Source organism: Truncatella angustata (assembly GCF_020726525.1).
Source record: "Truncatella angustata strain MPI-SDFR-AT-0073 chromosome Unknown BKA67scaffold_12, whole genome shotgun sequence".
NCBI classification, from domain to species: Eukaryota; Fungi; Ascomycota; class Sordariomycetes; order Amphisphaeriales; family Sporocadaceae; genus Truncatella; species Truncatella angustata.
The window spans coordinates 534,584-549,242 of NW_025763392.1; the positions used below are offsets into that span (position 1 = coordinate 534,584).

General features: G+C 46.7%; 4 protein-coding genes across 4 annotated transcripts; 2 read left to right on the forward strand and 2 right to left on the reverse strand.

Annotated features, from left to right (window-relative positions):
- Positions 1-1,142: 1,142 nt before the first annotated feature.
- On the forward strand, positions 1,143-2,030 carry BKA67DRAFT_696801 (uncharacterized protein; the record flags this gene model as incomplete). Its single annotated transcript, XM_046109360.1, has 1 exon — positions 1,143-2,030. The coding sequence occupies one exon, from the start codon at positions 1,143-1,145 to the stop codon at positions 2,028-2,030; it is 888 nt and encodes a 295-aa protein (XP_045951586.1).
- Positions 2,031-5,536: 3,506 nt separating this feature from the next.
- BKA67DRAFT_503752 (ankyrin repeat-containing domain protein) lies at positions 5,537-6,367 on the reverse strand (the record flags this gene model as incomplete). Its single annotated transcript, XM_046097105.1, has 1 exon — positions 5,537-6,367. A coding segment is annotated over one exon (831 nt), but the record flags the coding sequence as incomplete, so codon positions are not given.
- BKA67DRAFT_527417 (uncharacterized protein) lies at positions 6,344-10,562 on the reverse strand (the record flags this gene model as incomplete). Its single annotated transcript, XM_046098852.1, has 3 exons — positions 6,344-8,463; positions 9,512-9,935; positions 10,065-10,562. Coding segments are annotated over 3 exons (3,042 nt in total), but the record flags the coding sequence as incomplete, so codon positions are not given.
- Positions 10,563-11,723: 1,161 nt separating this feature from the next.
- BKA67DRAFT_595993 (uncharacterized protein) lies at positions 11,724-13,336 on the forward strand (the record flags this gene model as incomplete). The annotated part of the gene is made up of 3 exons (XM_046105246.1): positions 11,724-11,752; positions 12,261-12,421; positions 12,468-13,336. 3 exons carry the CDS (start codon positions 11,724-11,726, stop codon positions 13,334-13,336), a joined length of 1,059 nt encoding a protein of 352 aa, XP_045951589.1.
- Between the last annotated feature and the right edge of the window lie 1,323 nt (positions 13,337-14,659).

Here is a 14,659-nt window from a genome sequence, read left to right on the forward strand (position 1 = left end):
TTGTGTTTCTGTCGCGCCGTGCCACGTGGTAACTTATTAGACACTCGTTTTGCCTTTTGCAACTGCACCCTATCTTTTCTCCCTTCACACTACCTATATGCCACATGGTAACAATTATCTCGTGCTGGAGCTGGCATCTCGGTTGTTCTTGTAGTACTGTGACCGCTGCAAATGGGCAATCACGCGGGATGTCAACCTACATGTGATGCACCTTCACTCCTTATTTAACTGTGCCAAATTCGGTAGGATGCTGAAATCCGGGCCGGGACCGATGACTAACCATATTCAAAGGCGCAGCGCATTTTCTTATCAAACATGGTCTGACGTCACACTCGCCTGTTCACATTGCAGTGCCGCCACCGTGGCGAGTGTTGACATCGAGTTCGGTGGATTAGACGCATTGAACATGATGAGTTCCTGAGGTTTAGTTGAAATAGTCAAAACCCGCTGAGCGAAAACCAATCGATAGGACTATCGGATTCCCAACATGAGGACCAGCAAAAGGTGAATAATCACTGCGAAGTACGAGGCTACCAGTCCCATCAGGCATGGTCTAGGCCGCTGTGGATTGCTGCTCTTTTCTTAGTAGATGGAAATAACGATAGGTACCGGCTGCAGAATGAAGAACTTGAGGGCGGTTCGTCATCGAGCTTTCAATTAGTCAGCTTCCTCCTAATTACCTCGTACAGAGCACCTGGAAAAGATGAGTAACTCTCAACAAGAGGTTCAGACTTATCAAGCAAAAGTTTGATGCCATTATATGAGTTGGGCGGGGGTATTCTCTCCTGCCATGGTAGTAAAATGGTCGTTGCGGCATGGCATGATTTGCGTCTGTTGGGTGACTGGTTCGCAGCTTCGATTCGGTAATGCATACGTAGTCATCCGTATGGTCGATGAAATGCTTCATCTTGGCAGTGGCGTTTGTCGCACACCTTCTAGTCACCAACATCGTTCAAAAGTCGGGTTTCCCCCTGATGTTACTCACGGATCGAGGCCGGACCGAAATGCTTGAGAGCAATACCATCATGAAATCCATTCACATAATCACCGAATTAGATTATATATAACGTCAATCAAAACCCATAATCTTTCTCACATTGGCATTCTTCGACACCAAAACAACACAAACTCTTTTAGTCATCATGTCGAATGCTAGTCAAGAGCGGTGTTCTTCTGCATCCATCTTCGATGGCTTGATAGTGAGATGCATTCCCCGCAGGGAGCAACACTCCGGAATTTTATTTGCCGACGAGATAGTCTTCCAAAAAGACCAGGGTGGATGTTCAGTATCCTTCCTCATATTGTGGCACAAAACCTCCGTTCCTTTTGAGGCGACTGTTTCCGGCACAACTGATCGGGCCGACTATCACCTTCCAGGAAGCGTTTGTGTCGCCATGGATCATATCGACGTTCCTAAATACAGCATAGCTGCGGCTCATAATCACAGCGGCGCCAGCTGCAAATGTCTTAATCTGCCTCCCACTTCTCCTTGGTCTTCGTGCAGTCAGGCAAGTCTCACCGTAGTTGAATTCAGCTTACACGAAGACTCAGAGCTGTTGTTCTCCCAAGATATACACACCGGCTGGAGTTACATTTACTACATGACCACAGTTTTCAGACAAGTAAAGGAACAGTACCGGTTCGTTTTCTCTCATATGAACAAGGTCCGCTGGTTGTTGGGGTTTCCCGAACAACCAGAGATCCACGGGTCGGGTGTTATCAAAATATCGGTGGGCCACATGGGACCTCAAGACGGCGCTCATCAAATTGACTTTTATTACACGTTCACGCTCCAAAATGAGGTGATACAGTACATGGACGCCCAGGGCAACGTTGAAACTGGGCATGGCCCTTTTTGGTGGGCTGCAATCAGGAGAAGAATGCGTTCGGAAAGCACTGAGATGAAGATTAGACCACGCAAGCCTGAGAGCGAGTTCGAAGATGATTGGCAAACAGCTATGGAGCATATATCAAACAGTTCCTCGAGAAACGAAGACGACGGAAGGACACCGAGTCAGCAGCATACATGAATCAGTCGGACCTCGATAAACCAAGATGGTGGACGAGCAAAGAGTAGATAGAATGCATGCGCCCATATTCTGTTCATCAATGTGTTTCTATCAACAAATAAGCCCTCATCTTTACAAAAAGTACTCTATGCTACCACTTTAGACGAGCACATGAGTTTCCAATCTTTGTACGAGTTTCCCAGGCTGTAGAACAAAAACCCTCCATCACCTGGACTGTTCGATGATCGGCAAAGTGGTGATAACTATATTATGTATACAAGTGGACGACTGGTGACGTGATGAAATAATTGCGAGTTGGAGAACTGGTAAACCGTATCAGCATTGTTTGGGCAAGTCCTTTGTCTTAAATCAAACCCTGAAACTTAACTGCTGAGTAGAGCCAAGGGTGTGGAGTTATGCCAAGAAACGACACTAGCTGTCATGAGAGCTATGGCTAGTGTTGGTATACTACGGCATACAAACAGCGTCTCTAGTGTTGCTGCAAACACCACCCACAATCGTACCAGTCGCGCGACTAATCTATACGCCGTAATCACGCAGTTCGCAGTACCGAGCCCGCCACTATGTTGCATGAGGTGGCTCACTCCGAATTGTACATACGCGCCGAGGTCAGAGATTGTCACAGACCCTCCCTCGTTCATACCAGTATTATTAAAAAAAAGAACGTCTCAGCATTTCAACCCAATAGCCTAAAACAGAATATACCCAAGCTACCAGTGCACGGTGTCGAGCTCGGTGTGTAGCTTGCCCGATCGTGGACCGTCCGGATTGTATATCTCACGAAACATTCACCGAACAATATCTGTGTCTTTGTCGGTAGGGAGTGGGTTCCTCGAGTACTTTGTTGAGAAGACCACAGATCCATGTCCCCCACGCAGCGCAGAACGGCTGCTATCTGAGTACAGCGGCGCGTGGATAGATGTCATAAACATGCTACACACCCAACTCGAAACCCCATTCTGAGATGAGTTACTAGCGCCGAATTCGCCTATGAGGAAAGCCGCCAAGATCATCCCCAGCTAGGTTTGGACGTAGTGGGGCGGCTTTGGTAACTTTATATTTGCCGCGAGGAAGGACTGCACGGTTTATTTTTTTTTTTTATAGAAATGGCACGATGGCTACAAGGAGCTGTGAACGGGTCAGCCTAATGGCAATGACTTCGATAGAATCTCCACGATCAAGGGGATCGGTGTTGTGTAGGGTAGTGCTGTTTTCATCTTGGACATAAGGTGAGCGAGATACGAGCTTATGTGGCGTGTATGCTCATTAGTGATCGCACACAGAATCTGCCTGATGTCAGCATGGGATGGAGCGGGAGAGAATTCTGCGAGAACAGGATGTTCAAGGTAGAGGATCTATACAATAGCGTTCTCAGCGCTATCGGAACGTGTTTCATAGGCAACAAGTAGGTCAAGCTCTTCACTACCCAACTGAACGACCCGGATAATGAGAAGCATTAGGTGACCAAGGTGCTTGTGGTGGAGGTATTGAAGAAGAGCTGTATGTAGAAGGCTCATTAGAATTCGGCTGGTAGATTGCCAGCGCTGGATGCGATCTCGTCAAGAAAGAACGACTCACGGATGCGAACCATAGACTGGACACGTTTGGTAAAAGTGTATCTCTATTGGAAGGTGATCGACTCGAGAGGTGGAGCAAGTAGTACCGAGGCTTGGCAATGAATAGCTGATCTACACGATACCCACCCAGCTAGCAAAAAGGGAAAGTTGATATCCTTGGAGACAACAATATCTATACAGCTGCACGCGAAGATTCCCACTAGTCATGGGATTAGAAGTGCCTCATGAACTCATACAAACAAATGAGCGCTTTCCTGGCCCATTGCATCGTTGAGTTGGTGAGATGTTAGTAGTGCGTCACTCAAGTTCTCATACCCAACTCTTTAGAACCATGAATGATTCCAAAATCTCCAGCTCGATTAGCATGTGTGAAAACCAGCGTGCCTAACTCTTATATCATCAATTTTCTTGTTTCAAATGATAGCCTGATTTTTTTGGTCTGACGTCACTTCAAACTGTCGTCACTGACATCGCTCAAATTTACGTCTTTGTATCAACTTGTAACTATAGGTGAACCGAGCTTCTTCTCTAAGTTAGTTACCAGACTGGAACTCCTGCTACTTGCACGAGTGCGAAATGTCCTAGTCTTCACCAGTACTAGTCAATGGTAAACTAGTAAGCTGTATTCCTTCGCAAGGACGGAAATCACTCTGAAATACTCGTTATTCGGCAAAAGAACCCGTCCATTAGTGGTGCACTACTAACTTTGCTTAGTCAAAGTTTGGCTCTCGCCGCATCTTCGTATGACTACTCCTCAGCATTATCACTGCCTCTGAACATTTCTTACACACAGCAGCAATGGACTATTCTTAGATACGTATTTGTTATAACGAAACTTACTTATTTTGAACTGGTCTATACTTCCTGCACTTGACTGGGGTTATTTACAACGGCTGGTCGTTGCATTTTGGTATGTACGATCGCTGGCAAGCTAAGTTTAATCTCGGACCTACCAATAAACAACAATCTTTTGAGACGCCTGTTGACGCAGAATTAGAAACGCTCTATCTTGATGGAGAGTTTCTCAGCATACTGTCCCTTTATTTATATACTAAGTAATCACTGGCGATGTACAGATGATATCCGATCCAGTGTGGTCGACCGCGCAGCAAAACCACATTTTCCGGTGATATCATGCCAGATGTGAAGACAGCGGAACAACAATTTGAGTATGAAGTGGGATTCCAATGTAGACGGTGAGTGTGCTGGGGTAATGGTGAACGTAGCTATATGAGCAACGCTTCATGTAACATGTCTGACACAAGATCGATAAAAGAATGAACATGGTTTGGGGGTCGTTTTTTCCAAGTTGCACAAGAAGACGGCCACCTGATCGATGAACAGCATTCGTCAGTATGCCCCATTGGCTCTCAAATACGACTTTCGACTTGTAGATTATATTAATCATTAACAAGAACTAAAACATCGCGTCTGATAGCATACGTTCCAATCAACTTTTGTCGATAGGTTTCGTTGATATACTTTTATGCAATGATGTGATCCCAGCATGCAACCATCGCACGGAATGGCGATCATTCGTGGTTTTCGTTGGGATCTACACAGCCATTCAGCCAGGAGGAGCCGATGTTTCGACAAAACTTTTTTAATCCGCACACTTTCTAACAGGGACCTGGAAAGGTTTACAACACTTATCTTTATAAAAAGTAGTTTTACTAGTTCTCAGCTATGGACTACTGCTATTGTTCTAGTGAATGGAGAGCTTCAGCCACCAGCATTCCCTCCAAGCAGTTGACGACACTAGTTAATTGTGGCTACATCATGAACTTGAATATCAGACCCCGGACTGAAATACCGGCTGCGAAAGCGTTCGGCTCAACTTAAAAGTCTAACTAGCTTGAAATTTCTTCTTAAGCGAGCCAGCTGTAGTGGTGTCTCTCCAGAATTATCCGTGGCCGAAATATCGACATCATGATCGACAAGGTATTTGGCTACTCTGATACTCCATTCATAAGTAGATTTATGAAGTGGCGTGTCTCGAGAATTATCTGTGACCGAAATATCGGCACCATGATCGACAAGATATTTGGCTACTCCGATGCTCCATTCATACGCAGATTTATGTAATGGCGTGTCTCCAGAATTGTCTTTGACCGAAATATCGGCACCATGATCGACAAGGTATTTAGCTACTTCGATGCTCCCTCTGTCGGCAGATTTATGTAATGGCGTCTGTCCAGAATTATCCGTAGCCGAAATATCGGCACCATGATCGACAAGGTATTTAGCTACTTCGATACTCCTAGATTTATGCAGTGGCGTCTGTCCAGAATTATCTATGGCTGAAATATCGGCACCATGATCGACAAGGTATTTGGTTACTTCGATGCTCCCTCTGTCGGCAGATTTATGTAGTGGCGTTTGTCCATAATTATCCGTAGCCGAAATATCGGCACCATGATCGACAAGGTATTTGGTTACTTCGATGCTCCCTCTGTCAGCAGATTTATGTAGTGGCGTCTGCCCAGAATTATCCGTAGCCGAAATATCGGCACCATGATCGACAAGGTATTTGGTTACTTCGATGCTCCATTCGTAAGTAAATTTATGTAGTGGCGTCTCTCCAGAATTATCCGTAGCCGAAATATCGGCACCATGATCGACAAAGTATTTGGCTACTTCGATACTCTTAGATTTATGTAGTGGCGTCTCTCCAAAATTATCCGTGGCCGAAATATCAGCACCATGATCGACAAGGTATTTTGCTACTTCGATCCTCCCATTATGAGCGGCTATATGTAATGGCCTGCCTCCACCTTGCGCAGGCGCAGAGACATCAGCGCCGTGGTCGATTAGGAGTGTGGCAGCGGCTAAAACTCCTTCGCTTGAGGCGGAATGCAACGCTGTCCGCCCTTTACGATTTTTCTCCGAGACGTTCGCGCCCCTACGAAACAGCTCTTCCATCAAAATGGTATGTCCGTTCGCCGCGGCAATCATGAGCGCTGTCTTTCCATTCTTGTTTTTTGAATCAACAACGTAAGGGTTTGCTGAGAGGAAGAAGAGCGACACTGTCTCACTTCCATGCTCGACGAGTTGATGGAATAATTCCTGCTTCCCGTTAAAAGAAAATGACCGACTATCGGCGTTCAAGTTATCAGGAATCGGCCGCAGTTGAGTGCAGAATTTTTCGAACGAAAAACCTGACACTCGCTGCGCTTCAAGCTCTAGCATAGCCAGGGTTGTGGTATGGCTCTTAGCAGCCGCTGCTGCAAGAATCGGAAGTCCATATCGCTCATCTTCGACTTCAAAGCAGGATTGGCGACCTGCTTGGATAGAGATCAAAGCTGGCGTATCGGCCTCAGCTAATATGTATAAAAGGCTGACCTTGGATGTATATCGACGCAGTTTGTGAGGTTCAAGAATGTTGAAATGTTCCACCCATTCAAGGTGTGGAAAAGTGGTCAAGAAATGTTGCTGACAAATTTTGTAAACTTGTGCTTGGTTAGCATGGTAGAGGAGTCCCCCGTTGGCATAGTTTAAAAATGGGAATTGCGCATTGACTGATTCGCACGTGGACTCGTTGAGGTCGGACAGACTTTGCATGCTCATGTACGTGAGGCAGCACTGCTTGAGGGCTTCATGACTCTGCCCTTGGATGTTCGTTCCTAATTGAGGAAATACTTTACTGAACCCATCCCCTTTGAGCAAAAAGTCTCGGACTGATTCGTGGATGAATTGAATAGTAGGATTCTTGGACTTGGTCGCTTCTGCTAGTCCTTTTGATTTGTCAAGTATATACTTTCGAGCATCGTCTTCTGAATAATCCTCGGAGTGACAGTCTGCTAAATACTGAGATTCGAAGCCAGATAAGATTGCAAAGTATAGCTGCTTTGTTGTCAGAGGCTGTTTGGCAAACAGAACCCACTGGATGCAAAGAAGGAGTCCGGCCTGATGCTTGCTGTCACGAAGGAGAATACTCTGGAACAAGTTGTGGAGATCGCTGGGAAGCTGTTGCAAACGTTCTTTTAAATGATGCTTGCCACCTTCATCGTATTCTTTGTTCAAGATGTCCACCACAAGGACTACCCACATGAAAACGCCAGAAGCTTTCTTTTGGAGATCCGTACGTATTTGCTCAGCCAGCCTGCCTTGTCCAATTCGCAATGTAGTGCTCAAGTAGTTGGCTATATCATTTTCATGTTCGCTTTGGTTCTCAAGAATGACGCTAAGCCCTGTTTGGATTGTGATATGTGGATAGTGTCTGCTCGCAAAGCAAATTTGTAGCCGGTTTTCTTCATTGACAAGTCCATTCAGGACATCGACCATGTCTCGGATTTGTGCCTCTTCGCATTCATCTAATGCATCGATAAGACAGACGACTGACGCATTCTCTAAGGCTTGTATAGCTCGTTCGAATAGACTCTTAAGCAAATCAAGATCCCACTGGCGACCTGGCCTTACGGCGTCCAGCACATGTTGTAACTCTGGGCGTCCATCTAGAAGCTGGAACAAAAGAGAACGATACAAGCCGATCGTTGACTTTTCTAGGTCGTTGCCTCTAGCATTGAAAAAGAACGAGATAATGACGTCGGTATTTTTCTGTTGGCGGATGCGACTTCGTATATGCTCAAGCAAAAACTTCATCAGCGTCGATTTTCCCGCTCCCGGTTTGCCCTTGATCCATAAGAATTGGTTATCAACAGCTGGTATGTTCTTGTTTTCCCATTTTTGGTATAATGAAGTCTTTAAAAACCAGCGACATGTTTTGGCATGGGCTTTCTTAACGCTCAGTTGCCGGGCATCTATCTGATCGAATTGTAAAGATTCAAGAAGTTGTTCCCTCGTAGTGCTCTTGCTGCCTGCTGTGGTGGGAACAGGGGAATTCAAGTGAAGATCGCCTTGAACATGGAAATTCCCATCGCGCATTGCAATTCCAGTACCATCAAAACTACTTGATCCACGGTTGTTGTGATGCTGTTTCTGCAATGCTCCATTTGGGCCTTCTGCATCAAAGTTCGTGGCTCCACTATCAACCTTTCGTCTCTTTGCTGCGCGCCTCATGTCGTTGTGTCGGGGGTGGGTAATATCGATCGCTCGGGAGGTCGCAACAGGCTGTTGAGAGTTCGAATCGGTCAACGACGGGATGGCGTTTTGGGAGCCATTACAAGTGATGATAGATTGAAAGGCTAAACACAAGTATTTCGTGGTTAAAAATTGAGGTGAGGCTGAGATACCAGGCCATATCCCACTAAAAATGCAGTGCAGATATGACTTGCAATTTCTGCCCAATAATGTGGACCTTGCTCCTATTCCTCCAGCGTCGTAGTTATCGGCAATTAATATGACCACAGATCTCGGAATGCAAAGCTATACAGTGTCGCCCAAAAGCGGACAACTGACGGTTAAAAAATTAGGGTTTGTTGAATGTATTGAATGCATAGTACCGCGTCTGCTAAGATCTATAGACGCCAACAAAATGGATAGCCGCTGGCCTAGCTCTTCACAGAGTTGTACTGCTAGACTAGTACAGGTCTTACTTCGCAGCTCTAGGCAACAGATCATCAGGTGAGATGGGAATTGATGAATTGATAGCCTAACCTTAGTTCTATACATTCATGACAATAAGAGATAGAAGCGACCCAAGGCGCGCCGGCATTGCGTCCCATTTATAACTACGTAGTGCGGGCGATTTGCAACATTTGAATCGTCCAACGCCAAGTGGGGGAACATGCACCTCTACTTCGTAAAACACACGAAGCACTGATCCGTTGTCCGTGTTGGTTACTGTCAAAAGTCTATCACAAACTGCACCCCTCCCAAATCAGATGGGAATGCCGAGTACTTTGACGCCAAGTCATAAAACAGGTCAATTGGATCGCCCCAAGCACATTACTATATATGTAAGCAAAGGCTAATTTATATACATGTTCCCTCCGACTGAGAAACTTCCATTGCCTGTTTGGTGCACCCCTCGACCTGTAAAAGTGGAATGGACCGCTGAGCCGTAGGGGTGGTTTCGTGATGTAATGCTCGCTAACAGCTTATCCTCGGTAGGCATTTCCGGATCTAAGTATGATAAGAGTTCCTTGGTGCAGGCGGCTGCTGCCGCGGCTGCATAGTACTGCCACACGTCATTCTCGTGAGAGTCGGCGTAGTGGGAGATGCCGCGTATGACAACGTAAGGGAACTCTGTCATAAGACCGGCCGCTTCCATCTCAAAGCAAAGAATGTCGCCTATATTCTGAGTCTGGATGCCCCTCTGCACGGCACTACGCATGACACGGTCCCCCGAGGCTATTAAGCCGTAGTGGACCTCTGGAGCATCATGTTCGCGGGGTATTCTGCCCACTATCTGTGCTCCGTCGCACTGCTCACAGGTAGCTTGGGCGGCGGCGTGTGGATAATCTGCATCATAAATCACATCTGTCTCAGCCGGTGGTCGCCGATAAGCATTGAGACGTCGGCTTCGCTGTAACATGGACGAAATAAACTCCTCTACTTTGTTATCGCTGAACCGATGGTCTGACCGCATCCTTCCCACGGCGGCCCTCAACCGAGAAGGTGGGGCTGACAAGAAACCTTTCAATTTGAAGCCAGCATCAGTGTCCTTGCCTAGGTCATATTGCACCACACCGCCGTACTGTCCCTCTGGCATGCTCACGACCACATCGCCTAGACGAATATCATTTCTGGCACTTGGAATGCCTCCACCGATGCCGGCGATGAAGCGCCATTTGATGAATGGGAAGGTTCGGTCGAGGTTTGTCGCAACGATCGCCGCTGCACTTTTGCCTTGGTTCCCAGGGAGCCACGCCAGCACCACGTTGTGACCGCATAGCTGACCGAGAATGTAGTCATTCGAATCTCCCTGTGTACTTGGCAACCGACCGTGTTCTTCATCAAGCATATACCGGACGGCGCTCATTTCGAACTCGATCGCACATACTATCGCCACTGTGTAGTCTTCGTGCGTCTTTGCATGTGGTTGTTTCGACATGATCACCCTCGTGATAAATCAGCAAGTTTTGGGAAAGGAAGTCAAACTGGTTAGCTAGATTGACGTGAAATACAACAGCTCTTGGCAAGTATAATTATGTCATCGCCTCGTTGAGGAAAGGAGGCAGTGCGCTGCATATACACCATAAGATAGCAGTAACATGGCAAGGCTGTGCGAGAAGTGGAGAAGTGAGTGGTCACCTCGAGCCCGACTGCATGATCAAGATGCTCACGAATTGATTGGCGTGAAGCCGAATCTGCCTAACCTCATGTTGGCTTTCGAAAGCCCAGTGTCTAATGCACTGCGACTGCGACGGTCCTTGATCAATACAAGCACATAACGACCGGCAGCACATTTGACGTTGAGCTTGAATGCGCTCCGCCGAAATCAAATGACGCATCCACACCGTAGAAAGCACTGCGCGAATAGAACCGGGTTTGGCCTGTCAATGAATTTGCCCCACAGCACAGGATAGTTAGCTCACGACACAATTGGACTTCAAGAACCTGTTAGCGACGCTCAGCATGAATACGCGGTTGATACAGTGACCCACCTCTTCGTGCCGCGCTTACAAGGCTTCGATTCAATATTGTTATATGAAATGCAGAGCTGCACCACATATAACGGTTTCTAGATGCATTTTTAGTTCCCAAGTAGAATCTTTGGAGAATTCGAAGGGAATGCGGACAAATTGACACTACCAGGACGAGTTGGCATTTAGGTCAACTGTTCCACATGTTACTTTCAACCGGCCAAGGAAACGTTGGATTCGAATCCCGAGCAAAGTCAATGGCAACAGAGTTGCTTTTCTAACCTGAGCGCGCCACACGAAGTTAGGATTCAATTCGCATGTAAGGTTACCAGTCTCCATGGAGCCTTACAAACAAAGCCTCTTGACTTTACGTGGTAATACTTGCCACAGAGATATGTGGGGAGTCGCGAGAATAGAGTAGCACTGGCTCGCCGGCTATTTCCCAACAAACCACAAGTTGATTACCCGAAGAATACATTGAGTCGCCGCCCGAAAGTAATCCACTGCTTGAAATGACGTGATTACAGGCCTTGTTGCTTGTAGTAGTAGCCGCGCTCATCTTCTCTTTTATTCTAACAAATATCAATTGCCGTTTGATTGGACAGGTCGTTGTGAACAAGCTGGGCGATATGTGGCTTTGGTTGCATTCAAGCGGGCCGTAGGTGGAGTCGGCATGTTCTGGCTTGCAGTTCTGGCAGTGTGCCTCATAGACAACCTCGCGCTAGCCTAGCTCCAGGTACGGCACGTTGACCAGTCAAATAGCTGCATCCAGTTGGCGTAGAAACTCCAGCGCCTATGATGAAGCACCTAAATTCGGTCCTAACCCCCTCATAATCACTGCCCCCGCTGTAAGGTCAGCCCCTCCCTCTATCTTCCAAGCTTTTCAACTCTCGAACGACCGCATGCAATCGGCGCGGTGCCAGAGCTCGTCGAGCATTTCTGTGCTGCAACGGGGTACAGGTGAGTACTCCAAGCTGGGGAGCTGAGTAGGATACCCATTTTCGTAGATGACAACAGTTGGGAAAAGCAGTACTTAAGTTCGGAAGACCTTCACCTCGACAAAGGTAGACATTGGCGCCAGAGGTGGTCCACTTCATCCATTTGCATCATGTTCGTCATACTCTTGAATACTCCGGAAATTTCGATCCATGTTAAACTTGTGAAAGACTCGCTGCTGCCAATAGCATTCGCGTTTGTTATCGATGCCGCCAGGCTTTGACCGACACGTATGCGATTCCCGAACATTGGTGGTCAGACCAGTATCGCAATTCGAACGGCTATTTCGGATGTGCCGAAGAGGAGGACGCTGCAGGCGTTTCCGGTCTAAGTACGTATGCCCTCAGGAGCAACTTGAACACGCACTTACGAAGTAGACACATGGGCATTTTTCGAGACCAAGCAAATTCAAGACGACAAACGATATAAATGGCTCAGGATGAACATTTTCACACGATATCTGTCGTCCCAAAAACAGATATACATACTTCTATTTGACACCAACCCGTCCGTCTTCGAACGGCTCAAAAGCTCGTTCATGGATGTGAAACCGAAGCAGTATATTGATTCCATGTGGCCCTATCTTACGATACTGGACGAGCTTGTCCGCCTCGAGGATGCTGCCGTATGGTCTATACGTGATCAAGTACGCACGATAGAACTGGAGGAAACTCCGACGGAAAAGTGCGAACCTGATTATCGACGTCTTCACGACATAGCGCGTCACGCTATCCACGTCAATGAGACACTTGATGTGTCGAAGAAGACGCTGGACAACATTATTGCACGGCACCAAGAGATCAAATGCGATACACCCGACTCGGTTGTTTGGTGGAGTGTCCACCAGAGATTTGTGGCAGCGAAGACTATGATCGAAAGTCTACGGGGTCGATCCATTTCCAACGAGAAGAGACTCCAAAACGAAATCCAGCTTGCTTTCAACATAGTGGCTCTGCAGATGGGCCGGGCCACCCAGACGGACAGTGCTGCGATGAAGACCGTATCGGTATTGACACTGGCGTTCTTGCCACCGACGTTCATTTCTGCGATATTCAGCATGTCCTTTTTTAACTTCGATCCTGACTCTGGTTGGGCCGTTTCCAGTCAGTTCTGGATGTATTGGGCTTTTGCTCTCCCGTTAACTCTTTTAACTTCCGTCATATATTACTATTGGCAGGGAACATACCCATCGAAGCTTTTCTCGAGAGCTGCACGTGGCCGTAACAGACACAGCTCAGTAATATGAGACGTCGTCCTACAGGCAGGAAGAGATAAATCCAGTTCTCTGTTTATGACGAAGGACATTCTTGGAATGCCTAATACGTAATTCTCTCGTTAATTGATTTGAAAAAGATTTTGTGTTTCACTTCCAAATCTGGGACAACGTATTGAATGATTGCGATGACGCGCGCCAGAAACTATATAGTCGCTCAATCCGAAGGAGTTGTCTATCCGGTAGGGTGCATTACTTGACAGCAAATATGACGGAGCCTTGCGTTTTCTCTAGACTAAAGTTTGACTAGTCTAGTCTCAACGGTGCACGGCAACAACCGAATATGGCAAGACTTTGCGTATACGCAAGGCTGATAATTGAGTTTCTGCTGCGTAAGCGTGGAGAATTAGAGGTAACGGAGTCTAAGATGACCTCCTCTAATATTGAGCTGGCCAAGTGCCCTCAGCGTATTGATATCGAATTCGAGATTGAACCTGGTGAGATCTAGAGGCAAGCATGGAAGAATCTGGAGCCAGGGCAGGTATTTGTAAATCATGAAGGGATAAGTAACCGGCCGATTCAATGCAAGTGACTAACGGAATTCTTTGAAGTTGGAAGTGGAGTCATGGAATGAAAGATTGACGGCATCGCAGTATTTGTGGAATTAAATACAGCCATGAGGGACTTTTTGTCTAATATAAGCCAGGTTGAGCTCTGATGCCGCCACAGCACGGCGAATGGGCGTCGTGCTAGATAAACATTGGATGAAGAATTGAACCGATGGGAAATTACAAGAATAGTCATAGTAGGCTATGCGTTCCTAATCAAAAAATACAAATGCAGAATAGTGAGTGATGTCTAGCGTGAGGTTATTTCATTCGCATGAGTCATCTCTGTTGACTATCAAATGACCTGCGTTCGCTTGTTAGACCGTTCCAATAGATAATTGTAAAGCTCCACCCCAGTCGCGTGTTAGTATGCTCACAGCCAAGAAGGTAAATCGTTATTAAAATTCCGAGTAGCAACGAAGTCAATATAACCTTCTTCCTCGTGGGAAACTGCTAGGGAAACTCCCAATGTAGCGGCGTCAATATCCCCATTGATCATACTAAACGGTTTCCATGCTCCTTACCCTGAATCGGGCATGGATCAGGTCAGACTTCATCACCGTGGTCAGAAAGGTGTCCATAAGATGACTTCATCATTGAGCATGGCATTACGATGGCGGTAGCCATAGCAGTATTTGAGAAATAGGTTCGTCGATAAAGTACAACGGAACACAGTCATGGGATGATGGTAGTGAGGGTTCGTAGTAAATTGCTGGATAAAAAGCATAATCCAGCGTCTGGCACATAT